This window comes from Channa argus, chromosome 10 (assembly GCF_033026475.1).
Source record: "Channa argus isolate prfri chromosome 10, Channa argus male v1.0, whole genome shotgun sequence".
NCBI classification, from domain to species: domain Eukaryota; kingdom Metazoa; phylum Chordata; class Actinopteri; order Anabantiformes; family Channidae; genus Channa; species Channa argus.
This window is the reverse complement of record NC_090206.1, coordinates 2,682,152-2,708,503: the sequence shown is the minus strand read 5'-3', so window position 1 is coordinate 2,708,503 and position 26,352 is coordinate 2,682,152. Positions and strand designations below refer to the sequence as shown.

At 39.9% G+C, this 26,352-nt stretch overlaps 1 protein-coding gene across 12 annotated transcripts; it reads right to left on the bottom strand.

The window, feature by feature from the left end:
* Positions 1-67: 67 nt before the first annotated feature.
* Positions 68-25,671, bottom strand: LOC137133974 (uncharacterized). 12 transcript variants are annotated; one of them, XM_067518226.1, is made up of 8 exons: positions 25,408-25,670; positions 25,173-25,312; positions 11,286-11,424; positions 10,566-10,778; positions 7,477-7,539; positions 7,320-7,383; positions 6,609-6,785; positions 68-6,460 (listed from the first exon to the last, which is right to left on the bottom strand). In XM_067518226.1, the coding sequence occupies exons 4-8, from the start codon at positions 10,762-10,764 to the stop codon at positions 4,543-4,545; spliced, it is 2,421 nt and encodes an 806-aa protein (XP_067374327.1). In that variant the 5' UTR covers positions 10,765-10,778; positions 11,286-11,424; positions 25,173-25,312; positions 25,408-25,670; the 3' UTR covers positions 68-4,542. The 12 variants fall into 12 exon arrangements, with proteins under 12 accessions (XP_067374327.1, XP_067374332.1, XP_067374328.1 ...); XM_067518231.1 differs by lacking the exon at positions 25,173-25,312 and having other exon boundaries at positions 11,372-11,424; positions 25,408-25,671; XM_067518227.1 differs by lacking the exon at positions 25,173-25,312.
* Between the last annotated feature and the right edge of the window lie 681 nt (positions 25,672-26,352).

Sequence of the window (26,352 nt, the reverse complement as noted above, 5' to 3'; positions counted from 1 at the left end):
CAATCAGGACTCACTCAGGATCACTGACTGCTGTTCAACCAAGACAAAACACACTTTTTGAAAAGCATATTTTAGATATTTTATTTTACAGAATAAAGTCAATACATCTGCATATTTACAAGTCTTGCACATCACACATCAGCATGTGTATAATACTGTAGGTAGGTAGATGGAGCCAGCTAGGATTTCATTACACATCTCTTAAATAATTAAAAACCCTCTGATTGAACTGTTTATTAAAAGAGGATAAATATTGGTTTTGATGAATCAAGAATTTGGAGTTTTTTAATTTTTTGAAGTAGAAATTAAGATACAAGCAAATAGAAACACAATCACCCACCAGCCAACTGTGCATTTCAGTTCCTTACTGTTGCTGGCGTATAACAATTTGAGCTTAGACGTACTGTCGGTGATATTCAGGTTGAGTCCCTCCATTTTATTTTTAACTACAGATGCAAAATTTCTTTCAGAAATGCAAATGTGAATGATTTACATACTTTAATGTGCATCATCATTTTATTAGAATACAGTATATATTATCTTATATACTTACAAAGCAAAGAAAGAATGACAGTGTCACTTCATGAGCCTCTGAAGTAGTTCCAAAGATATTTAATTTGTAGAATTATAGTATCTTGTGAAAGATCCAACGAGAGTCTTAGCCAAAAGAATCGAGAAATGCATCAGAAAGCATTTAGCAAACGCAGACCAAATGGGAGGTATTATGTAGAGAATTGCTATAAATGTACTTTCAGCTGCAAGAGGACAAACAGATACCCCCCCCCCCCCCCCCCGACACTCCCACCGACCTCCAACAATACTCCTCAGCAGTCGGTAGAAGCCGAGAAGCATTTAACCTGGATTGCTATGGTTTTCCCAAGAGCCCCTATAGTAATAATCATTTTCATCTTGGTTGGTACAAGTCATACACAGCTTTTTGAAATATGTTAGAAAGAGCTTCACAAGTTTAAAACATAGAAAAAAGATAAATGACAAAAAGTAAAACAGTGGTTATACAATAAAATATGCACTAGACCCTTCTAAATAAAGCATTAAGATATAGGCATAGAAACACTGTGCATCTATATATATATATATATATATATATATATATATATATAGAGAGAGAGAGAGAGAGAGAGAGTATAAATAAAAAAATATCCTATATAAATATGTTTTGAATCCAGTTTTATCTAAGATCCTCAGGGAGGGAATACATAGCTACTACATGGTCTCCTTTAGTTACACAGTTCATTTCAGAAGATCAAAGAGTGTTTAGGCTCGTTTGGCACAAAGCCACGTAACATTTTCAAGTCGATGAAATTTCAGTGAAAGTCAATTTTAAGCCCAAACTGCAATGGAGCGAGAAGAGGACTAATGTGTTCTCTTCAGTGCTCTCTCTGAATTCTTTAGTATTAGGAGGTGTTTCTCTGACGGACCTGAGCAGGCTAACAAGTAGTGTAATATGGGAGGAATGAGTGATGTAACAACTGTTTCTGTTTTAATGTAGAATGAATTCATAACAGTTTGATAACGAGGTGGTTGGATGAGCAATTTGCATTGTCATCAAGCGACTTTAACAGGTACTTACAAATGAGGAAATATGTAAAAATCTACACTGGAAGGTGATGAAATAAAGGCGGAGGAATGTGGGAAGTATTTTGTTTGTGTACTAGACAAACGACTACAAATCATATCCCCAAGGTGTATACATCGTTCATAAAATATTAGATTCATAAAATTTTATTTTTTTTCAAAGAAAAATGGCAAAAAGAAGTGAATACAAGCAGCGGTGACATGATTCCTATTCTTATCAAGAATACGTTTATTTTCATATTTTTTGATTTTAGGATCTCAGGAGTAAAAACTCGACAGGTCTATAACGGAGGAAATGTAATTTTCGGGGATTGTCCAGTACTAGAAGCATTCGGACAGAGCATAAAAGAAGAAAAATAAATCTACATTTTTAATTAGAGGGAGTTAGTAAATTGACAAACAACAAAGACTAAAATGTTTTTCTTACACACTCTTTCAACGGCCACTAGAACATTATGAATTGCATGAACAACTCAACAGACTCGAAGGCCCACAATTTACTGCATATGACCAAAATGCTGGACAAAAGTAGATTGACGTTTACTTTGCTAAGACAAATCAGTTTTAAATACATTTTTCTATATTTACAGTGCAGTGTACATCTATGATACATTTAGTCAAATGTTATAATTCTAAATTACTATCCGTGTATTGATGGTTGAGTTTAGATATAAGACCACAAACTGTGTGGAAAAGTAGGACAAGGGGTTGTTACATAATGCTAAATACGGTGATGACGACTGGGAATTACTGTAGTGATGAAGAGGTGTGATGCGTTCGGTGATCAGCAGAGGGTGACACACAATCTACTGTGAAGACGCTTCACACCAAAAGCTCGACATATTCTAAAGACACCTGAATTTAAAAGAATGTACTATAATTGCTTTGTGGAAAAGTGCCCTGCACTCCACTGAATAAAGACGATCTCTCAGTCAGCCTGAGAAAAAACAGTTTATCAAAGAGAAGGTGGCTGAAATAAAAATTCATTAGCAAATAAGAGGCAGGACAGCAGACTACAGACCTCCAGACTTTCCCACGGAGGCCAGGAAATGCTGTGTCTGCTAAACTCCTTCTGTTCAGTGTCTAGTGAAGGCGTCTCCTGGATGCTGCGAGCTGCATACTGGGCTGAAGGCCAGCAAATAACCATTTAAATAAGTACATGTGACACTCCAGTTATTATCAGCGTGGTGTTTCTTGTGACGAACCACAGGGACATGCACACTCCCTGCAGAAATACAAGCTGCATTGTAAATGAGGTTTACATGTCCACTTTGTCCTGGTTTCTGGCTTTATTTCATTATTTCATTCACCATCTATGTTGCATTTGTGGAGGAAAAACCAAGACACACTGTCTGTATGTTTTAATTCTGAATTCTGATCGTGATCACTCCTTCAAAAGAACACATTACTCGGTGACCTTCAGTTCTCATCATTTCCTATCCTCCTCTGTGTCTAAGTGCACTTGCACTTGTCTGCTAAGCAGCCGAGAATGATTTGTCAAAGTTTTGTGGAGCAGGGCCACGTGACAAAATTGCGTGACGGGAAACAAATGTTATGTAATATCTGGTATCAACCTGATTATGATGAAGCATGATTATGATGACGAGAACTTGTTGCTGTACTGACATTGCTGCCACGGAATACTGTGGAGAAACTACTGCCGTGGTGTTTGAGTGTTGCTGATAAAATAAGTCACCTTGCCCTCCACCACAAAAGATCCAGGTTCAGTACAACCTGGAGAGTTTGCATGATGGGAACCTGAAATCGATCATGTCTATATTTTTGCATTATATTGCTAACAGAGGAGGATGTTTCTCTGGGAGGCAGAATTTGTGTTGCTGCGGCTGGTGAGAATGACCTTTGTTAAGCACCTAAACAGTCAGAAACCGAGGGGACACTTCGCTGCATAGGAAGTGATCTTGGCCAGTTAAACGGCACTAGAAAAACCTGGGGGTGAGCAAAGTACCTCTGGAGACCACGAGTGTTTGATCCTAATTTAATGGCAACTAATAAATTATTTACATATTTCAAAGAGAGAATAAAAATAAGAGCTTGTTGGTGTAGCTAGATGAAACTTCAGAAGATCACTTTTTACCCTCAGGATTCATCTCCTGGGTGCTTTGGATGACCATAATTTATAGCAATCCATCCAACAGTTGCTAAGATTTTTTTGTCTTGACTTTATGGTGATACTGTATTGTATTGAAGTCAGACAATCTGTAGTCAGTAGGAGTCATCATCTGGGAACCATACTTTGACCATCAGCTGGGATATTTGTCCACTACAGTAGTGGACCAATGCTTTCCTCCTGTAAAATACGACTCTATAGGTCATTTGTACCAGCAGTTCAAAATGACCAACAGAGCTACACCACCGTTTGGTGACCTAACGATTGCAGTATCCATGAAGTATTTCGACTCTAAAAAGTTTGTCACAAGGAGGTTTGGGTGGTCAGTTAAGTCACAAAACACAGTACTTTCCCACAAGAGACCGGATGTTATACTACTGCAATTCACAAGTTATGTAAGATTAAGAAAGCAATGATGCTTGATAAGAGCGTCGGGGCAAACAACCTATATGGATGTTAAGGTTTGAGGATTTGTTGTGTGGACCAACTGATAATAGGCCTACTGTGATAGGGAAGGCGCCCTCTTGCAGGCGCCCTACTGAACTACTGAATAGCCTCATAGCAGTTAAATTGGCTTTCCATGCATACGGCCACACTGCATGTATGCTGTGATATTAAGTGTACAGTATGTGATTTGTGGTTAAAGAGATCTGGGCTAAATCGGATGATTTTCCACAACTGGCTTGGTGGTTACATGATTTAAGATGTGCCTTTGTTTTTACCACATTTCCTTTTCTTTAGTCTGCCCAGTGTTAGCATTGTTTTTTGGGATTAACACCAAGAGGCATGAGCTTTACACCACTTTTATAATTCACCTTTCAGTCCTGCTTCTTCTCCACCTCCTCCTCCATCTTCTCAGCTTCTTGCACCTGTGTCACCTTGCAGTCTCTAATATCTTCCATCTCCATCATGTCAGATTTGTCTTGGTGTAACATTAGCCTAGCCTCTGGTCCACATGTCTCCTCTCTGTGACTCTCAGGTCGACCGGTACCTAAAGCAGAAACCTCTCCTCCCTGACCAACTGCTGGATTAACTCCTGTTTTATCAGATTCCATGACAGTGTCCGGATTCTCTCCTTTCTGGTCTTTTATTGAAGTAAAGTTTTCTTCATCCTCCACCATAGTGACAACTGAAAACTCTCTCTTGCTGTCAGGGCTGGCTTTGACGATGGTCACACTACTAATTCTGTTCCCTGCATGCGAGGAGGGGGACAATGGACTGGATGGTGATACAGGCGAACTGCTCATTCTGTCTTTAGAAAGTTGACCAGAGGGAAAAGAACGAGTGGAACCTTTAAAATCTCCCTCAACCGTGGACAGTTTTGCTGTTTCAAGGATCCCAATGCTTTTTATTTCTGTCTTTTGTTTTGTCTTTGGGATTTTTTGTTCTATCTCCACGTGCTTTAGAGACAATGGGCTTGAAACCACATCCCCTTTGGTAACAGATGTTACAGATGTACTTTCTGGCTTCATTGTCACATGAGGTGAATTTCTGTAGGATGGGTTTTGATCAGCTGGAGAGGGTGTTTGTGATGATAGTGGCATTGTGTTGAGTTTGGGGCTCACAGTAAGAGCAGGTGAAGGAGGTTGGGCTTGTAATGGACATTCATCTTTTCCGAAGGAGGAAGATGGAATAGGGGATTGACTAGACATCACTCGGCCTGACAGAAGTTTGGGGCTTGGGGTGAGGGGACGAGAAAAGGGAGCTTTTGCCGCCTCTGATGGTTTACTTGTTACGCTTAGTCTGGGGCTTGGCGTAGTTGGCAGGGGTGAGGTAGGAGTTTTTAATGAAGAGGTTGAGGATGCGGTCTTGATTGGGAATGAAGTTGGGGGAGATGATCCTAAACTTATTAAAGCTAAGCTAGTGCCAAAGCCTGGTTCCAGATCTAGGCTTGAACTTAGGTCAGGAGGAGTCTGTGTGACTGGAAAAGTTGGGCTAGAAGACGGTTCATGTTGAGCTGCAGCACTGACAGAAGCGAAACCTGGAACAGATCCTGGCATGGGGACAATTGGTGTAGAGGTCTGTAGCGGCCCAGGATCACACATCTCCTCATTTTTTAACGAGTTATCTGCTTGTTTGTTTTTTGTATTAAATGTCTGTCCAGACCAAGTAGAAGATGGAATGAGAAGTGAGCTGGGGGCAGAAGTTGCCATAATTCCAATGGAAGGTTTGACCGTAAAGTTTTTACAAGGTTCAGGACTATGCCCACGTTTAGAGCCATCCTCAGGAACAGAGGTAAAGTCATGTGCCTGTTTCTCATTTTGAGGAGAGGTAGAATTAACAGAACCTGCTGCTTTAGCCTCAAGCTGTGCTGGAACAGGCGACTGATTCTGTGTGTGCTCCGTTTCAGGTTTGGAACCAGATTTAGTACCATGTTCAGGAATGATCCCTTTGTTCTCTGCTTGTACTGGTTCCTCAGGCACTACAGGTTGCTGCTGACGAGCAAATCTAACACCTCCATAGTCCCTACCTGTCCCCTCAGAGCCTTTGATGCCAACAGGGTCACTGCCCCGCCTCAGTCCAAATATATTCAAACTCTTTCTTCGTTTGCCCACATTTGGTGCAACCCCATTAGTGATCTCGGAGGAAGGTCGGGCATCCTTGAACATGCTCCTAAGGTTGTACTCACTGTCCTTCTGCTCTTCACTGTCCTGGGATTGGTCCAGCTGGTCCCCCGAACTGACCATTGGATTGGGACCTCCATGAAGTTTCTTATCAGTGTGTGTCACTCGAAATCTAATGGAATCATGACACATTAACAATGAAACTTTTATATTATTTCCTGAGTACTTTTATACTGGTCACACTGTATATACTCTCAACCTTTTGTGGTCTGATACTGTTTCTCCATCCCAGCAGAAGTGAATTAGACACATGTTTTTACCTGCCAACAGAGAAGACAGTCTGTTCTCCAGCTCGTTGTTTTAATCGGGGAGTTCTGCTTTGTCTTCGCCCCTTTTTAGATCGAATCTGGGCACAGAGGTGGCAAGAGTTGAGGTCCGTGCCAGAGTGGACTGTGTGGAGATGGGGAGGAACACTACCAATTGACCCCCTTTGCAATCTGGGCATAGACATTAGAATTATAACAGAATCAGCTTATTGGCCTTGGCATTTGTATCACTTAAGGACAATAGAGTTAGACATTGCAGACAATGTAGGAAAGACAACTGCAGACAGGTTTGAAATGACATTTAAAGACCATCAACAGTAATTATGAACATTATCCATTATTCAAAGTTTTTGTTATTATGATGGTGACTGTAGTCTAAGGCTGTAAATATTTAAAGCGATCTATTAGAAAATGAGTAAGTTTTAGTAACAAGGCTATTCAACTGATTAGATACAGTATTGTCTGATTGTTAAAAATGTTGTTCATCCTTGCTACTGGTCATTAACAGTCATTTAGAGCTGGTTTAAAATTGTTGCAGTACGGCTGATCTGTGAGATTCCAACTAAAAGTCTACATACACCAGCACAACATTCATTTGTACTCATGTCAGAAATTGTAGTGGTTAAGCTTGAGAACATGGAGACATTAACATGGAGTTAGCAGTAATCCATCACTTTAGTATAGGTGACATTAGGAAGAGGTTACCTGGGGTCATGGCGTGCACAGATGTTGTGCTTCCCCAGCATCTCATTAAAAGCCTCCATGTTAGCTGGAAGTGATAAGGAGGTAAGAAGGAGTCACTTCCACAAAATAATACAGGATTACATTTAAAAGATGATCCAGCAGTTTTTAGATATGTCACCTTCATTTTCAATTATACATTTGAGAATTTGCTCCACTGTGTCCTGGTTCTCTTCATCATCATCTGGAACACAACAAAACAATAGAGTGAGCAGAAACCATGAAAACACAAAGATCCACTCTAAGCTTTAACTGGTCACCAGAGGATAGAATTTGAGTTCTGTGATTTTTGACATTGGTGGATTTAATTATTCATACCAATGTGTAAAAGTACTTTCATCGGAGAGACATATTTGTCCACTACATATTTGGCCAAAATGTCCAAACTTTTTAAATATTATATCATTCTATGTTTAATAGCCTACAGATGCAGTAATATGTAAATGTACTTTGACATAAAATAAAACTTGAATATTTTATAGTGCAATTCATTTTCCTTATGGATGCATTTGACAATTGTTTCTGATTCACTGATCAGTTACTTGGATTGAAATTTTTCCCAAAAATGAAAAAGGTCATTACAATTAAATAAGGTCCAAAGTAAAACCTTCACAATGTTCTTTTCAAAGGTAATTTAGCTGCATGAAGGTCCACAGATTTCAGAACTGAACATAAAAGATAATCTTATTGTGCTGGCACCACAAAAGGAAAACAGGGACCCTGCTTTCAGTCTGCTTTTAAATATTGTCCCTCTAAAACTAATATCTGGTAATAAATATTGTGTTTGTTAAAAGCTTTACTTTAATAAAATGAAACAAAATAACTTTAATAAAAATAAAAATAAAAACACACAGGGGACCAAGAATAAAACCTTGGGGAAGCAGAGTGCTAAAATCGGTTTTATATATATATATATATATATATATATATATATATATATATATATGTGTGTGTGTGTGTGTGTGTGTGTGTGTACATGTAAAGTAAATGGCAGGTTGTAAATAATTCGATACTGCACACTGCACATCAATAAAATGTCAACAGACAATATATTTTAAATATCCAATATTTCAGCCAAATATTCACTTTTATTTTCAGCTGAAATATCCAGTCCTGCAGTACAATGTCCAGTTTGTGTGACTACAGTGTTTGTTTTATAGTTGTGTTTAGGCAGGTACAGCACCTGGTTAGAGTCAGAGGAAGATCAAGGGCTGGTGTATTAAAGAAAAATGTAACAGTCACCAAAAATGTTTGATCGCTTTTGATCACTTTTCTATGATCTTTCTCCAACCCTCACGTTAGTGGTTTTCTTGCCTGAAACAGACACAAGAATGGTTTGACAGCCCTTTGCTTTGTACACCTGCCACGCTCGCCACCTTCCTCTATGGAACTTCCTTGGCCCTAATAAAAGGTTTGTTTTGTTAACTGGTGTGAGCACAATCATCTCCAGCTCAATATCAGTAAAACAAAGGAACTGATGATGGACCTTAGGAAGTCTGGGACTCCTGTCAATCATCTCTCCATACAGGGTGAGGGGGTGGAAGTTGTTTTGAAGCACAAATAACTGGACTGGTCAGTCAATATAGAGGGTAACACAGAACAGGCTGTATTTTCTAAGGAAACTAAGGTCCTTCAACATCTGCAGCACCAAGCTGTGGTTGTTTTATGAGTCCATGGCTGCCAGCTCCATCTTCTATGCTGTGGTTTGATGGGGCAGCAATATGACGCTGGCAGACAGTAACAGACTGGAAAAACTAATAAGGAGGGCTGGTTCTGTTCTGGGGAGAAGCTGGACCCTCTGCATGTAGTGGCTGAGAGGAGAATGTTGTCCAAACTCCTCTCAATCCTGGACAGTCCCTCCCACCCAATCCACTGTGTGCTGGCTGCACAGAGGAGCACTTTCAGCCAGAGACTGATCACAGTCAAGTGCTGCACAGAACCACACAGGAGATCCTTCCTCACAGTGACCATTAAACTGTTCAACTCATCCCCCTTCAGTAAAAACTCTGAAATGGACAATTAGTATTGTTTTTATTTCATTTATACTTACTCTTCTACTTGGGTTTTTTCTTACTTATTGATCAGTAGTTTGTACTTTGGTGGAAGTTTTTTCCTTTCATTTCTACTTTTCACGTGGAAATCAGCTGTAACAAAGCAACACAATTTCCTCATGGGATCAAAAAAACCTAAAAGTACTGTTTCAGTCATTCACAAACTACATGGCATCAGATGTATTCAAAATATAATTCTATAAAAATGTAATCTCGTCTGCAGTTTAGTTGTGTAGAAACTGTCTAGAGGTCACAGTCAGTGCTTTCAATGCATTTCCTATAAAGAATTATTTCTAAAGTAAGTCCATTTTCAAGACAGTCCACTAATGAATAATCATAATTATCAGAAAAGAAAGTTTCTATGGTTAAACAAGTGTTTCTAAAATTACTACTACTATTGAGGTCATTTGGATGTCGGACTAAAATAAGTTCTGGTTCTTGAGGTATGAGACTAGTGCATGTTTAAGGTCGGAGGAAAAACTGTGGGGCTGACACTGACACATCCCCAAGAAATTCTTTACGTAAAGGACATTGTTACTGATTCTGCTGGTGGAGAATCTGAGAAGTTTTCTGAGAAGTGAGTTGATCACTGAGCTGATAGTGGGAAAAAGCAGACTATAGTCCAAATATGAGTAAGTCCAGCTTCTGAATCACATGCTGTTCTGCAGAACAGAAGGACATGGATAGTGAGTGTGAACAAACAAACACCATTTTCTCCAAGAACAACACTTGTAGCCATGGTAACTGGACACAAAAATGATTACAACATCTGTAACTATGGTAACTCTACACAGTGAAGATGGCAACAGCTGTACCTTAAAAATGCCTAGTTATAAAGTTAGAGTTGTTCTCATGCAGATCCACAGAAGACATTATAGAACTGCTTTCACTGGCTGAGTAGCAGCCTCCTCTCTGAGACTATGATGAAGAACAAAAAGTATCCCCTGGTATTTTATGTCTAGCAAAGGCTTCTGTGACCCACACTGATTAAACAGGAGAAGATGTTCCCCTGAAAAACATTTTGAGCGAGACTCACTCTTTTAGCCAATTAGAGAAGACTTGGCTGATTTCTGTTTAGCTACTAAGTTCTAGCCCTAAGGGCCAAAAAAGAGCGTGGTGGGTGCAGATCTACACATTTATACATTTTTTCTCAACGCACCATCTACATTTACTGCTATTTTCTCTTCTTCCACCTCTTCGTCATCCATGTCCCCAGTCCGGCAACGGTAGCCCTTCTTCTTCAGCAGGTGGCAAATGAGGAAGCCCAGCAGTCCGGTAATGAAGAAGAGGAACACCACCACAAAGATCATGTAGGGTGGAGGATGCTCCCCCACTCCTGAGCCTTCTAGTTCAGTCATGATGTGGGTTCAACCTGAGGTTAAGAGAGAAGTTTTACATAGTTATGCTGTCAGAGGAGACATTTTCCTGCAACTCATGTATTTAGACTTTGAACTGTTAAAGTACCGACTGTTTTTAACCCCAAATAAGGCTTTTCTAAAGAAAAGAATGAGACTCCTTTGTACTAGAACATCAAACAGTAGAGTGAAACAGCAAAGGGGTGACACGTTTGTCATGTGTTTAATTACATCAGCAACTGCATAGCCGGTAAATTAACTGTGCTGTTTGGTTCCAATTGAAAACCAGCATGGAATGACAGCCACAAACATAATGCAGTTGTTGTGTAAGATTTCTAATAACCACAAAAAAGCAACACAGTAATAATTTGTCTTTATGGCCAGTCAAGCTGTGAGGGTTTCATCACTTATTCCAGATTGATCAAAGTCGGTTGTTATGTTAGGTTGAGAAGTCAGCGTGATTACAAAAAAAAAGCAGAATGTGATGGAGAGATTTACATGGACGACAGGAAGATTAAAGTCACCTTATATCAATATTCTGTTACATCACCCCCCATTTTAAGCAAGAGAACCAGAACTCTACAGTAGTGTGGAGGGAAAATGTACAGACTTCAAATCATCTTCAGGCCTTCTGATGCAGACTGGTCAACATCCACAGTAAGTCTGTGGGAAAATGAGAGGGGGAGGGAGACAACGTTCAATGAAAATCAAAATCTCCCAGTCCCTTATAAATCCACGGAGATCGAAGGGATTAAGTTTATTTTTTTTGTCCATGTCTGTCTGAAATCAAAAGTCGGATGCTTACTTTGTGTTATCATTCCTCCTGTTCATACTGCCCATGGAGACATTGTCTCTCAATGCTCTTTATGTGAAGTGATGGATGACAGCATCCATAGTCCTCGCAAATATGTGTGAGTTCCCTAAATCAAGTGGATATGTTCCAAAGTTTAACTCCTGTTAGCATAAAACCCTCTTAATGGTGTGAATGAACAGAAATGGCTACAGTTACAACTAGGTTCAGTGTTTATGTGAGCACCTGAGACAGACTTGAGAAGTGCGTATATATCTTCGTTTGCAGTAGTTCAGGTATTTTATCGGTTGACTGAAACTGAATGTTTTTGTCTCAGGTAAGGTCTTTAGGTTACCATCTTGTAACGTATGGGGTCCGTTTACCTGTGGCAGCTGCGGTGGTCACATGTCTCACTTTTGTTTTGCACCAAAGATATTTAACCTTTTTAAAATTTGACTAAGAAGGAGCGAGAGAAAGATAAAGGGACTACATATGAAACATTAAATCACCAAAGAAGCTATGTGAACACATGATCAATAATGCAGATAGACCCATTTGGCAGTGCGGGTCATACTGGATTACTGACCGGGCTACCTGTGCTCACATACCAAAATATTATCAATTATACTTGCACATACTGTGAAATAGTTTTCAATTCCTTGCTTTTTTCCCTCATGCTTTTATAACTGGTCAACAACATAACATTAGTCGCCTCTGTAGCTCTCTGCTACTCAAACATTTGAGTGTCCTACTCACAGAGACTGAGGCTGGACTAGTTTGATTTAAATAATAAATGAGTTGCACCTGAGCGGCTAGCAGTTAAAAACCCGTGTTGAGTCCACTTCTTCAGGATGTGAGTCATCTTCTGAATGCATCAGTGGTTTCCCTGTAGTTTCAACAGATGTTGAGTAAACGTATTTATTTGAGAAACCTGAACTAGGTGACCACAGTGTTGCGTGCTAGTGAGCTGTTGTTGTGCCAGAAAATGATTTTCTAATAGAATGTCAATGTCATACAGGATGTATGGTTTGATTAAGGGCTTAGGAAACAAGGTGAGGTTTGTTTAGGAATTAGTTTTTTGGATACAGTCAATTTCTGGCATGATGCTGGAAAATGTACAATTTAGTTTGTCCAGAAAACAAAAATTACTTCAAACAACGACAGTATGGCTGAATGTGCTAATGTTTACTGCATAAAGTTACTAGTATTAATATTACTAAATTAATTACACCATTATTATAAAAAGTGCTATACAGTAAGGTGCAGACTTGGTGTAGGAACAAAAAGATAACATCAGTATCACAGAATTAAAAATACTGTGATATCAACTTTACATTCTTTATTTTTAAAAGAAAAGCAGTTTTAACATGTGCTTTTATTTTATTTTAAAGGTTAGCGTTCGTAAAGTTTTACAATTTATTTAAGATTAATCGAAATGATGTAATAAATCAATATCAAATAAAAAAGTAATATACACCAATCAGCCGCAATAATTATGTTTTTTTTATAAAGTTATAAACTAATAAATGCTGATTTATCATTAACCATTAACCACCTGTCAACACATACAGTTTTAATATCAGCTCCACCTTTACCAACAGTGGCCTTGGTCTTCAGCTTAGTTTTTATTAATTATTGAACAGGTTTTGCCATAATTACCATAATCAGTGTTATTTAAAATGCATGGTTTTGTTAGTGGAGTACTTTTAGTCATACTTTCACTAAAACATTGATAATCTGCTTAGTACTTTTACTGAAGTAAACAACGTACTTGTACCACCTCTATACACAGTGTATTACATTTTGCTGTGTAGGGGGCTGTGTAACTGGAGGCTGCTCACATTGGCCATGCGGACCCTGGCCCTCCATCACATTATTAAGACCAGTACAACGCCTGTAAAAATATTGAATTAATATGGACTATAGTTGAATCCATCTATAAGAAATATAAGGAATATGTTCACGAATGTAAATTTGCCACGCGCATAGTGGACTGTGCCAGACGGACATTACTGAGGGAGGTTACAACCGTAAGCAGCTGTGATGAGAGAGACTGTACAGACAACAACGATTGCCTGACTTCTTCAACACACAGTTTTATGCAACAGTTACAATGAGAGAAACAAACTTATATTAAATCTCAGCTAGTTTGTCAGAACTCTGAACTCAACTGGAAGAAGGTTCTTTAGTCTGATGAGATGGAAATCGAGCTGGAACTGCTGCCAAAGATGCATCTACTAAACACTGTAACTTAACTGTGGCACTTACACACATTTTACAAACTCATGAAAATGGTGTTGAACTAACCACTTTGTCTTCACTTCTAACTTTCAGCCAGACCTCCGATAACTGTAAATTCCACACAAATGCTTTATATAACTTATTGTTTTACTACACTGTTTTAGAAATATTTATCATCAAAAGAATCAAACAAAAATGAATAACTGCAAGGTTTATAGAAAATGCTACAACAACAAAAGCCAGTAGTTCAGAAATAAAACACGAGAGGAAACTAATTCGAACCTTATTTAAGCAGGTGCATGTAAAAATGCGTATGAATACATTATATATTTAATCAACATCTACTTTATTTTAAATGGAATTTGTCACAGCTTTATAAATGTTGCCTCTTAAAATACATTAACCTTAAAACACCTGTCCTATGTCTGTTATTGAACAAACAGCTCTTACCATATTTATGGCCTGTCGACAGTGGACACATCCAAAGATGGCAGAGTCTACATAATGAATGTAAAGCATGTCAGAGAAAAACCCAGAAAAAAACTCACGAGATTTGGTTGATAAAAAGTGTAAAAATATGTGTGTTGGATAAGGAGCTAAAACTAGCACACGGTGTATGAAGTACAGTGTGTCCCCCTTAGCTCCACCTTTTTTATCTCCACAGAGAGAAGGAGGCACAGTGATAGTGGTAGAGGGAAAAGAGAAACAGCTAACACAAGGGGACCTCATCCCTGTTGATTTCACACTGAAAGAGACACAAAATGCCTGCAAACATGCAGAAGCCTACAAAGACGTCATTAGCTTCCACTTTTAACACATTATTTTCTTGAAGTTTCCACACGCACACAGTGTAGACAAACATACACTGCAGGTCATTGGTGTTTCCCTCCCACTGGCTTATCAGCATCATTTACTTACTGTCGCACACACACACACACACACACACACACTTATCATCAGTGAAACATTTGGAGGGTGGTTAAGCTTTGATAGCACGTATCATTGACACTCACCATGGAACATCTTCGGCTTTTTGTCTTAGGTTGCATACATACAGACCCGACAGAGTTGGTCCAGAACTCCATGAAACCTGAGAGCAAGGCTAGAAATAGTCCAGTGCATCTGCTGCTGCTGACAGTAAAACTTATTGCCGTGGGAACGCTTTCATAGGTAAAGTCACAGATGCAGATGCTGATCCTGTGGGGTAATTAAAAGACAACCATGATGGAATCAACTTTTGTCCATCCGTTATCTGCAACTGCTGATCCTGTTCAGGGTTGCGAGGGTCTGGAGCCTATCCCAGCTGTCATTGGGAGGGAGGCAGGATGCACCCTGACCAGGTCTATGTCAGGGCCAGCGAAGGGAGACACAGACAGACACACAACCATTCACACTCACATTAACACCTATGGGCAATTTAGAGTCGCCAGTTGACCTAACATGCATGTCTCTGGACTGTGGGACGAACATGCAAACTCCACACAGAAAGACTACAGCTGGCTGGGGATCTTCTAGCTCTGAGGCAGCAGTGCTAACCACTCCACCATTGTTAGGCTGGAATCAACTTTTATTTGAATTTTCCATTTCAAGTGGGCATTTATCCTGAAAACAGTACTCTCCTGTTTCTGAATGGGTTGATGGCCCCTCTGCCTCTGCTTCAAACTCTGACTGCCTCAGTCAGTGCTACTCAGGCCAAATGTGGCAGAAATAGGGCTACGGCTGGTTGTTCCCTATTGTGATAATTTGGCCCATGATTAAAAGTTGTTATATTTATATAAAATTTGTCTTTGTCAAACTACTTCTAATCACCACTGGCTGACTGCTGATCAGCGCTTTGACGTGTAACGGTTCTGAGGAAGAAGTAATTCAGAAAACTGGTTCAGCAACGTTTGTGGTTTGGAAATTGGGTCAACCAGGAAAAAATGTAAATCATAAATGTTTTACTAGATCCAAGCAAATCTAAAATGTGAGCAACAGTACTGACAATGGGCATCACATTGTAAGATATTACAGTTTAGGTTTGCAAGATATTACTTTTCTGATGGCCCTCATGCAAGATGCCCCGAGCTTTAATGTGTCCTATGCTTATGAATATATATTCTCATATTACAAGCCAAACCAAATAGCTTGATTGTGTAATGTACTTCTATCACTATTTAGTTGTGGTTTTTTTAGCCCACAGCTCTGTGATTATTGTTCCTCTAGCAGCGCTCATGAACTTTACTTCCAGCAGCAGCAGCAGCAGCTGTTTTCAGCTAAAATGCTCTAAGCAGCTTTCTGCTCAGCAGCAAATAGCAGATAGACACAAATAGAGACCAGCTGCTCAAAACAGTGAGCACTTATCAGTGAAAGACACAGATCATTCCCTCAGTAGTTGGTTGAGACCAAAACAGAGCTAAAAGAGAGGGTGAGTCTAATGTGTTTCACAGAGACATGGCAGCAGGACAGTATGGCTGACACCTGCATCAGTATTGACGGCTTCATTGGAGGAGAGAGGATGGCAGAAAGAGGAAAGGTGGGGGCCTGGTCATTTGCATTACACTAGGTAGTGTCATACTGGTTATGTTATTATGAATGAAAGCTGGCAGTGGGCCCCCGTCCTTATATTGATCGCCATCTAGATTTGATGTGCCTCCTATACAGCCCCCCAAGGAGCTTTACCACAGGTGCCCACGTCTCGCCCGTGCATGACTCGGACACCACTCCTGTCTTTGCAGCAATGATCATCTCAGCAGAGCAGGTGAGGAGAAAGCTATGCAGGCTTCGCCGCACAAAGGCTGCAGGTTCTGATGGAGTCAGCCCCAGGGTACTGAAAGCCTGTACCCCACAGCTATATGGCATCTTTCAGCACATCCTTAACCTGAGTTTGCAGCTGGACAGGGTGCCTGTGGGATGGAAAACACCATGCCTGGTACCAGTACCGAAAAAAATAAAGAGCATGCTCGTTGACACCCCCATGATTGCCTGGATCTTGCACTACCTCACGGTACTACACCAGTACGTCCGGTTGTAAAACTTTTTGTCTGACACTATGACCTGCAGCGCGGTTGCTCCCCAAGGGGCAGTTCTATCTCCCTGTCTCTTCTCCCTGTATACCTCTGACTTCAGGTACAACTCCGAGTCCTGCCACCTTCAGAAATTTTCTGAGGACTCTGCGGTTGTTGGATGTATCCAGGGTGGAGATATCACAGAGTATCGATCAGTGGTGGAGAGTTTTGTCAAATGGTGTGAGCACAATCATCTCCAGCTCAACATCAGTAAAACAAAGGAACTGGTGTTGGACTTTAGGAAGTCCAGGACTCCTGTCAGTCCTCTCTCCATTCAGGGAGAGAGGGTGGAGATGGTACAAATATCTGTGTGTCCACCTGGACAATAAACTGGACTGGTCAGTTAATGCAGCATCAATATACGGGGATACACAGAGGAGTCTAGATTTTCTAAGGAAACTAAGGTCCTTCAACATCTGCAGCACCATGCTGTGGATGCTTTATGAGTCCATGGTAGCCAGCTTCATCTCCTATGCTGTGGTTTGCCATTAAACTGTTCAAGTCATCCCCCTTCTGTAATAAGGAGGGGAATAAATGTTCCAAATGGACAATAGTATTGCTTTTATTTCATTTATTTTTACTTCTCTAGCTGGATCTTTTCTTGCTTATTGATCAATAGTTTGTACTTAGTTTATTGTCTTGGTTTGGGGGAAGTGCTTTCATTTCTTTCTGCTTTTTCACACGGAGAGCAGCTGTAACAAGGCAACACAATTTCCCTATGGGATTAATAAACTTGTTTGAATCTTGAATTTTGAATCTTGATTGTAGGAATGGTGTTCTGGTTTAGTTCCCAAATGTCCAAAAACTCAGTTAATGCATCTTTGAGCCACTAGTATTTTATTACTATTACTAATATTTAAAAGATCTCATAGTTCTGTACCGCCCGATTAAACCACTTCGATCCCAAAATACAGGCCTACTTGTGGTTCCCAGAGTTTGCAAAAGTAGAATGGGAGGCAGAGCCTTTAGCTATCAAGCTCTTCTCCTGTAGAACCAGCTTCCAATCCAAATTCGGGGAGCAGACACCCTCTCTACTTTTAAGACTAGGCTTAAAAGTTTCCTTTTTGATAAAGCTTATAGTTAAAACTGCTCACTCAACCTGAACTAGCTTTTCTTTATACATTTACTTGTCACCACTGTATGCCATTAATTCTGTGTCCTACAACCTGTACAATGCTTTGTTGTAGCTTTTTGTTGTTTTGTTGTTGCTTTTCTTGTTGTTTTGTTGTTGCTTTTCGTTGCTCTTTTCTTTCTCCACTTTCCACTCACCCCAACCGGTCAAGGCAGATGGCCGCCCACCCTGAGCCTGGTTCTGCTGGAGGTTTCTCCCATTAAAGGGAGTTTTTCCTCTCCACTGTTGCCTAGGGCTTGCTCAAGGGAGATTTGTTGGGTTTCTTCTACATACTTGTGTAGTCGGGACTTTATTCTGTAAAGTGCCTTGAGATGACTTTGTTGTAAATTGGCACTATATAAATAAAGTTGAATTGAATTGAATTGAATAGTGAAAGTAGGTTTATTTATATTCTCAATACATTGGCTACATGTCCTTAACAAGCCTTTAAACACACTTTTACTAATGAAAGACCTTAAAAATATTAAGCAGTTATAAATTCAGATTGTCTAAAATTCCGCTAGTCTGCCAAACTAAAAAGAAGGATTATTATTTCTGGTGTTTCTTAGAATGTTCCTCCATCAAGATGTGTTTACCCATACACTAAGCATTTAGAGATCGCTCTTTGGAACACAAAGTTTGGCCTTTAATGTGGAGTGGCTGGGTTTGAAAGATACCTAGAAGGATTTTAAAACATGTCAAAACCATTTTTAATAACTATGAACACATCTTGGGTTGTTGCTTAAGCAGACACACATAATATAATGGCTTTCAGTCTATGGAGATCAGTCAGTACTTTAATAGTAAGTAACAGGTTTTCTAACGGTATGATATAATATTAATAAATTAGTTTACATTTATGAATAGCTATAGCCGGCTAGAGCATAGACTCGAGATATTTATTATCTTGCCATTATAAATGGCTTTGACATATTGTCATACGACCCATTCTAACATTAAAGGGAAACACATCTTGATTGGGGTTCAGACTACACGCTGCACTGTTAAACGAAAACACTAGTTCGTTTATGGAAGTAGGAAAACTCAACAAATTCTATGAGAATAACAATTGCGCATTGTAGCCAAAGCAGGTGCCTGGAGATGCCTATAAAACAAACTGCAGTGTTGAAGGTGTTTTGAACTTGGTCAGTGAAGTCCTATTCAATTTACCTTAATTTACGTCAATGAATGTACAGAATTAAAAAAAAAACAAGTCTGTACAGCACTCAGACTATATACTTTACATTTGTTGTATGTATTAGTGTATATTTTACATTTGCCAAAGTATCTGCTGTGGTTATAATTCATTTGTATCTATCCTATAGGTTCAAAGAGAAAGTCAGAGGATCTGTATTCTCAAATCTCAAAACCTTTGCAAACACATTTTAGGACCAAGAAATCTGCCTGACCCTGTCATTGTTTCTCATGTATGGTCATGTAATGGTGGCGACCTCAGAGGGTAAAAGGAAACACATGGGGAAGAGTGAGAGAGGGGCCTTTGCAGGATTTTGTTTGTCCTTTCCCAGGAGTTCAGGGTTCCCACAGAGGATCATTATCTGCATGTTGATTTGGTGCTGGATGAAACCCTCTCCAATCTCTACTGGGCTTGGACCGGAACTGCACTGCTGGGGAAGGGAATGGGCTGTTGGGGGTTCTTCCCAGGGACACTTTGGCATAGATCGAACCACTGACCCTGTGGTCTGTGGACAACTGTCTTACCAACTGAGCTACAGCCACCCCAGGGGCCTTTGCTGAATTAATTTATGTATAAATCGTTAAGTACATTTTTAAATATGTGCAGACATTATGACAACATTTGAAAATGTTAACATGTTTAAGATGTAACTGAGAGGCAAAAGCGAGTGAGAAAAGTCACAGGGGGATTAGATGGAGGAGACAAGACTGTTAACAAAGTATAAATACTGGTAGTTTCACATGGATGTGTTGAAATAGTGCAGTGGAAACTTCCCGGGAGAGCAGATATATTTACCCTCAAGTCCCAGTCTCAACTCAGGATAACAAGCTTTCTGCGAAAAGTCTGCATCTCCTTATCTAACCATGACCAAAACCTTCACCTAATCTGAACTTTGTTGCTCTAACCATGCTCAATAAAGATTTACTGTCAGCTTCTTCATTCATTAGTGTTCGTGGAAAAAGCTTTGAAAGCTGTGAAAGACTAACTAGACTCTGACTAACATCAGAGGAGTCTAGTTCTCACAATATGGATTTAGAAAACTGGGTTGAACTTGTGTGATGCAGTGAAATAACTGCCATCCAACTCAACAACAGTCAAACCATTTCCTGTTTCCTGTGAGAGTGTATTCTTCACACAACCAGTCACGTGACTGAGCTGCTCACGTGCACTCGTAAAGACAGTCCCAAACACACTGCGTGCTTTTGGGTTGCACAACTAACTGTCCTGGTCAATATTAATAAATTACGAAGTTAGGAAAAATCGTGTCCATGAAATACAGTTGTACTTCTCCCATTCTTCACTGATATTTTGCTCTAACCTTTGTCTTCTTTAAACAGCCCGTATTATGCATCATTTCAGGTTAATATTTTTATTCTGGGGCTCTACAAATATAGTTTTGGATAATTTACAATTTGAAAACTTGTGCTTTTCAAACAATCGTGTACTATTTCTGAGTATTTAGCAGCTAAAAATCTGTCTATTTCTAGGCTGGAAAAAACAAAGACCAGATGCTTTAACATCTGTAATCATGAAGTTTTTTGAGAGACACATTCTACAGCCCCTGAAATTTAAAACCAACCGACTCCGGGACAGACAACACCGTGAACCTGGCCTTCGTCCAGTTTCTACAGCAGTGGTTCTCAATCCCGAATCCTCAAGGACCCCTGCCCTGCTGGTTTTCCAACTAACCCTGACCTACCCACCGCGGATCGGGAAAGTTAATCGATTAAGAAGCTGGAAAATACCAATTCACTTACTCCAGTCCAGCCTAATCTGAGATCGTAACTTCCAGTTTCCCATTTACTGAACACACCTGATCCAGGAACTAAGGACTGGGTCCTGATAGGTTAACTGGAAAACAAGCCGAACTGGGGTCCTTGGGGACCACGTTTGAGATCCACTCTTCTACAACACCTGGGCAGCACCTACCTTTAAACCCTTATATTGTTTGTGGACTTCAGACATCCTGAAGCACGTGAACATTGTCCCAAACCTTTTCTGTCTCTGTATACACGGCTACTTGTCCAACAGGAAGCAGTGTGTTGCCGTGGATGGCGACATTTCTGACCTTGTTACTCAGTAGTGTATCTCCACAAGGTTCTGTGCTCTCTCCTCTGCTCCACTTCCTTTACGTTAACAACTACACCACCCTGAGCGACTCAGTTCAGCTCTTTAAACTGCTGGCACCACCCCAATCAGCCTCATCACTAAGGGAGATGAACGTGCCCACAGGGAAGAGGCTTAATGCTTGGTGTCTTGGTGGAATGAGAACACACAGAAAACAGTGGAGACGATCGTTCACTTAAAAAAAAACAAAAAAAAAACAAGCCCTCCCATCCCCCAACACTGCTTATGGTGGGGGAGGGGACAGTAGAGCCGAGTCCCACAAGTATCTGGGAACCACCATCCCTCAGGACCTGATGTCGGACAAGAATATCTGCTCCATCACCAGGAAGGCCCCCACTACACAAACTCTAAATAATGCACTATTCTATTGCTAATGATAATGATTATTATAGTTGTTGTTGTTGTTATTGAAACAAATCGAATAGAATAGACTTTATTGTTAATGCACAATAAGCAGTACATACTGTATGTTGCTGATGTATTTATTGTGCTCTATGTTTGGAATGTACCACTGAACGCTTGGCACCTGGTAAATAAATTTGATCCTGATTCTGACCTCATTCACTCATATTTCCCCAAAGCTGCACACTAACATCTATGTTTTAGGGTTTGACATTATACAGACACTGAAGTTGTCCTGTCCAGGTCCATGCCAATCACGCTTGTCCCCAACTGATCAAAACTCTTTGGGTTTATCTGACCAATGTGCGATGCCATCATTGATTACTTTGGTCTTTTCTGTGTGGCTCTTTCTGTTCCTCCGACCTACTGCTGACCAGATGCCACCGTCTTTATCAAGTCTCACAAGTTTCTTAGTTGTTTCCAACCATGTAGAGCTATGTTTCATTAAAAAGAACCTACTCACACAATTAGCCTCAATCAGAAATCTGTTCATATATTCTGTTCAAATATTTCTGATATCAAATATTCAGATTATACAAGAACATCATCATCATCAGTGAATAAATTCATATTTGAATAATTCAATATTTTAGTGGCTGTGGGACATTTGCAGGACAGTTTTCATATTAATCTGTTATTAGACTTAGATGTTTATTGTGTACAAGTGGTGATTTGGCCTGATGCTGCTGCCAAAGGAATTTCAAGAAAACCTAATGTTAGGTGCTATGTTAGGTTCATCCTCAGGGGACTATGAATATTCATAAGTATTCTACATATTTTGGATAATCATAGTCCACTGAAGGTACTAACTCAAGGCTCAATCGTGTTTTCTTTGTCCACATGTGTATCCATCACCTAGATTTAATTTTCTCCCAAGAAGGGCAAAGGGCTGCTATGAATTATGGTTTAAACGTCCATGATGATCCCTGTCCATCACGACGTTAAAGCTTTCAGGTGTTATTAATGTTGTGGCTGATCAATGTATCTTACATCAGGTTTTGCTTTACATGATGATCATAAAGATAGAAAAGATATGGATGATATCATATTCGCAGCAGATGATGGAAACAGATACATGTGATGCTGAGAGGAAGGTAGTTGATACGTGCCCAGTCCCTATCTCCCTGACGCTTAGAGAGGCAAAGCAGAGAGATGACTCAGCATCATCATGACCTCCACAGAATTATCTCTTCGTGACGTTTGTGCGTTAGGTGCCTTATGACTGCAGAGTGTGGTTCAGCATGTAGACTGAAGGAAGGAGGAGAGATACTGAGAAGAAGGAACAGGGAAGGTGTGTGTGTGTGTGTGTAGGGGATGGGTATGTTTAGGTATATCAGTCATTACGGCAGAAAACTCTGACATCACAGTGATCTGGAATGTGTCATGACAAAGAAGAGTGAGAGTGGTTGGAGTAGTAGTTCGGCTGTAGTGGTGCAGTACGTTGGTGCAGTACAGACTACAGAGGTGGACTATTACTTCCCTGTTAAAACGTAGAACCTATTCTGCAATACTTTACAAATGCTCTCAAAGTACCTCATTCATAAGTGTCGGCGAACAATCCTTTATTGATGAGTGTTGGCATTTTACTAAAATATCAATAAGGTCCAAAAACATGCTCTCGAAGTTCCCAAATCATTAACTCGAACCCTGGCAATAACACATACCACATACCATTCCAGAGAAATGACTTACAAATTCCTACTACTTTGACTTGACACAGTAAGTGTCTGTGGCAATTTTCTAAACCTGGTGGAGGCTGTATAATTTAACCATCATCAAGCAACAGTTAAATTACATGTACAGTGTTTGTCTGTCTAAGTGGCATAGTGTGCAGCTGATTATTAAGTTTTCCCCGGTAACTGAGTGGCTTTAACACTTTATTAGCTGATTGATTATTTGGTTTTGATTGTTAAATTATAAATGTATTGGTCCTTATTTAAATAATTAATAAACCTATGATAAATCTTATCATTTTAATAAGCATTACATGACCAGAGACCCCTAACATCAACTTAACTTATTGTTGTAATTACTATGCTTCTAATTTCCAGCTACTTACATCATCACAAAAAGATATATGTAAACAAAATATTTTTTGATCTAACTCTAGGTAAGATTCTAGATAAGTTTTGTCCAAACAATCAATAACAACAAAAAGGTTTGCCTCCAGCCTTCACCCCTTAAAAGACAGATGATAGGTCATATGTATTCTTTTGCCTGTTGTGTGCAGCTTTAATTTTAGCCACAGTCATCTGTCTCTGAAAAGTTTGCATTCGCCAAGTTACATGAGTGTTTGCTGCTATAATTATTGTAAATCCAAAATACGTTTCTGCATTTATTTTTCTCTAAGTGATTGAGATCATGGGCCTCCAGACCACCCACACAACCAGACAGGAATAAACGAACACAGAATAATAAAAGGATGGATAAATCTAATACTATTCAAACAGAAATGAGCATTATTAATAACCACATCTTCTGTTTCAACGGTCTAACAAATCCACAGGAAAAAAAAAAAAGTCCACAACCCATTTCTGAATGGGATTATGAGGATTGTCTTCTCGATTCACAACTGCACACAACAAAATACAAATATGAAGTGTTAACATACAAAATAAGTTTTCTTCGTCAAAAACATTAAAAACTGATCTCTTGTCTAGACATATATGTTCATTTTGCTTCCAAAGTCAACTCCGTTAGAAATAGCTTTGATAATAATGTGATTACTTCATATTAGCAAAACCCCTGTATTTGACTTCTGTTGGGCTGCATGATAAACAGGGTCTCTGACAAACTTCCCGTGGGAAAACTGGGACTGCAGTTTTCCCTCCAAAGCAACTATTTTGGTCTTACATTCCAGCACAGACAAGGTTTCTGATCCATTAAATCCCCAAAAATTCCTAACCTAATCCAAATTCATTAAAAGGCTCCTTGATTGTTCTGCAGCTTCTCAGAACCAGCGACACCAGCTCTACTTTCAACTTTCTGTCGGTCTGCAAGGAGGATTTCTACCTATGTGCGTTGTTAGAGGGAATCGATGGCCGGTCAACGACCCCAGACTCATTCAAAAATGTTTGAACTGATGGCTTTTTGTATCGGTTGCAATTTCCGTCTTAAAAAATAAACGGGTGCATACATGATCTATAATGGCACGACTCTGCTCTTTAATTCGGCTAGTATATAATCCATCAGTTGTTTTTCCTAAATGTCACTTACGCTTCCTTTAGCTCGAGTCGTTTGCACACGCCGAATTAGTTAGTTGCCTGCATTAACAGACAGAACATTATTTTAAAGTTTAGGTTTTATTAAAAGATGGTTTTCCCTGGAGGACAGCGTTCAGCCGAATTGCCCATCAGACTCTATCGGTTCTTTAAATGTACCGATCTTGTTTTATTCAGTAGCTTTCAGGTATAATCAGACACGACAGCCAAAATTCAAGAGAGTTTTGAATGACGTCTGGTACATCGTTCTTGACGACCCACGCCTTTATCCGATTACCTTCTGTAGCGGCGATTCACTGCATCGTCCTCCCCACCCTTCTCCATCAGACCCCAGTCACACTGTTCTCCTCGGGCACAGTACGATCCCCCGCAAGGCAGCGCATCACTCGTGGACCAACATCATTCCCACTGTCAGACCTCCTCGGTATGAAGGTTAAATAGTTAATGAATCAGTCTAATTATAGCTGGTCCGCCGATCCCGCAAAGCAGAAACATTCAGCCAGGCTACTCACCGTCCGGCAGGCAGGGACACAGTGCGGAACACACAGCCGGGTGGTGCTCCTGCTGGTGGGATGTTGCCCCATGGCTGCAGCCGAGTCCGTGTCCTCTGGGTGAAGCAGGAGGATGCGGCTGTTTGCTGGTGGAGGGCAGGAGGACAGGAAGCTGCGAGGCATTTAGGCAACTCCTGCTGCAAGTTCGAATTTAACCATTGTTTATCCAGACAGTCAGAGCTCCACGCAGCATCTCAAGGACTCGCATACGCAGCTTTCTTGTGCCTTTTTAAAAAAATATAATCCCCCCTATTTACTGCCATACACGAATATTATAAAAGACAGTTTTACAGCTAAATTGATTAATTCATATACTGCTACAAAAATACTTAAAATGACAGCTTCACTATCTTTTTTCCAGTTTCCAGACTTCAATTTCCTCTTGCACATTTTTTTAAAAGCCGCACTTTTTGGACTGCTCGGTATTACTAGTTCAAACAACAACCTTCTTTCATGTTAAATGACTGTACTGTCCAAACGACACACTCTGCTGTGCAGGGAAGTGAAGTATACTTTTACTTGAAGCAGTGTACTTTTGAAAAAAAATATTCCTCCCTCTGTTCTTACCAAAAGCCAGCAGAGGACACTTCAAGGGCAGAGAAAGGTCAGTGGTCAACTGTGCTGGATGGAGTAACTGCTACATGGTGCTTTAGAAAAAGTTTTACCAGCAGACTAATTACCTTTTTTCTGGATGGCTAATTCCCACTGGTGTAGTTAGGGTTATCTCCCCATTTGCTGCTACTGTACCTAATTTAAAAATAAGTGACACATGTAAATAAGTAAACGGGTTTGTTCATTCTGTAATTACCTCTAACTTAAACACAACTAGTAAAAAGAACATATTGTTGATAGCTGAGCAAAATGAGGAAAGCTATTGGATTTTACAGTGTATTTGAATGCACACAT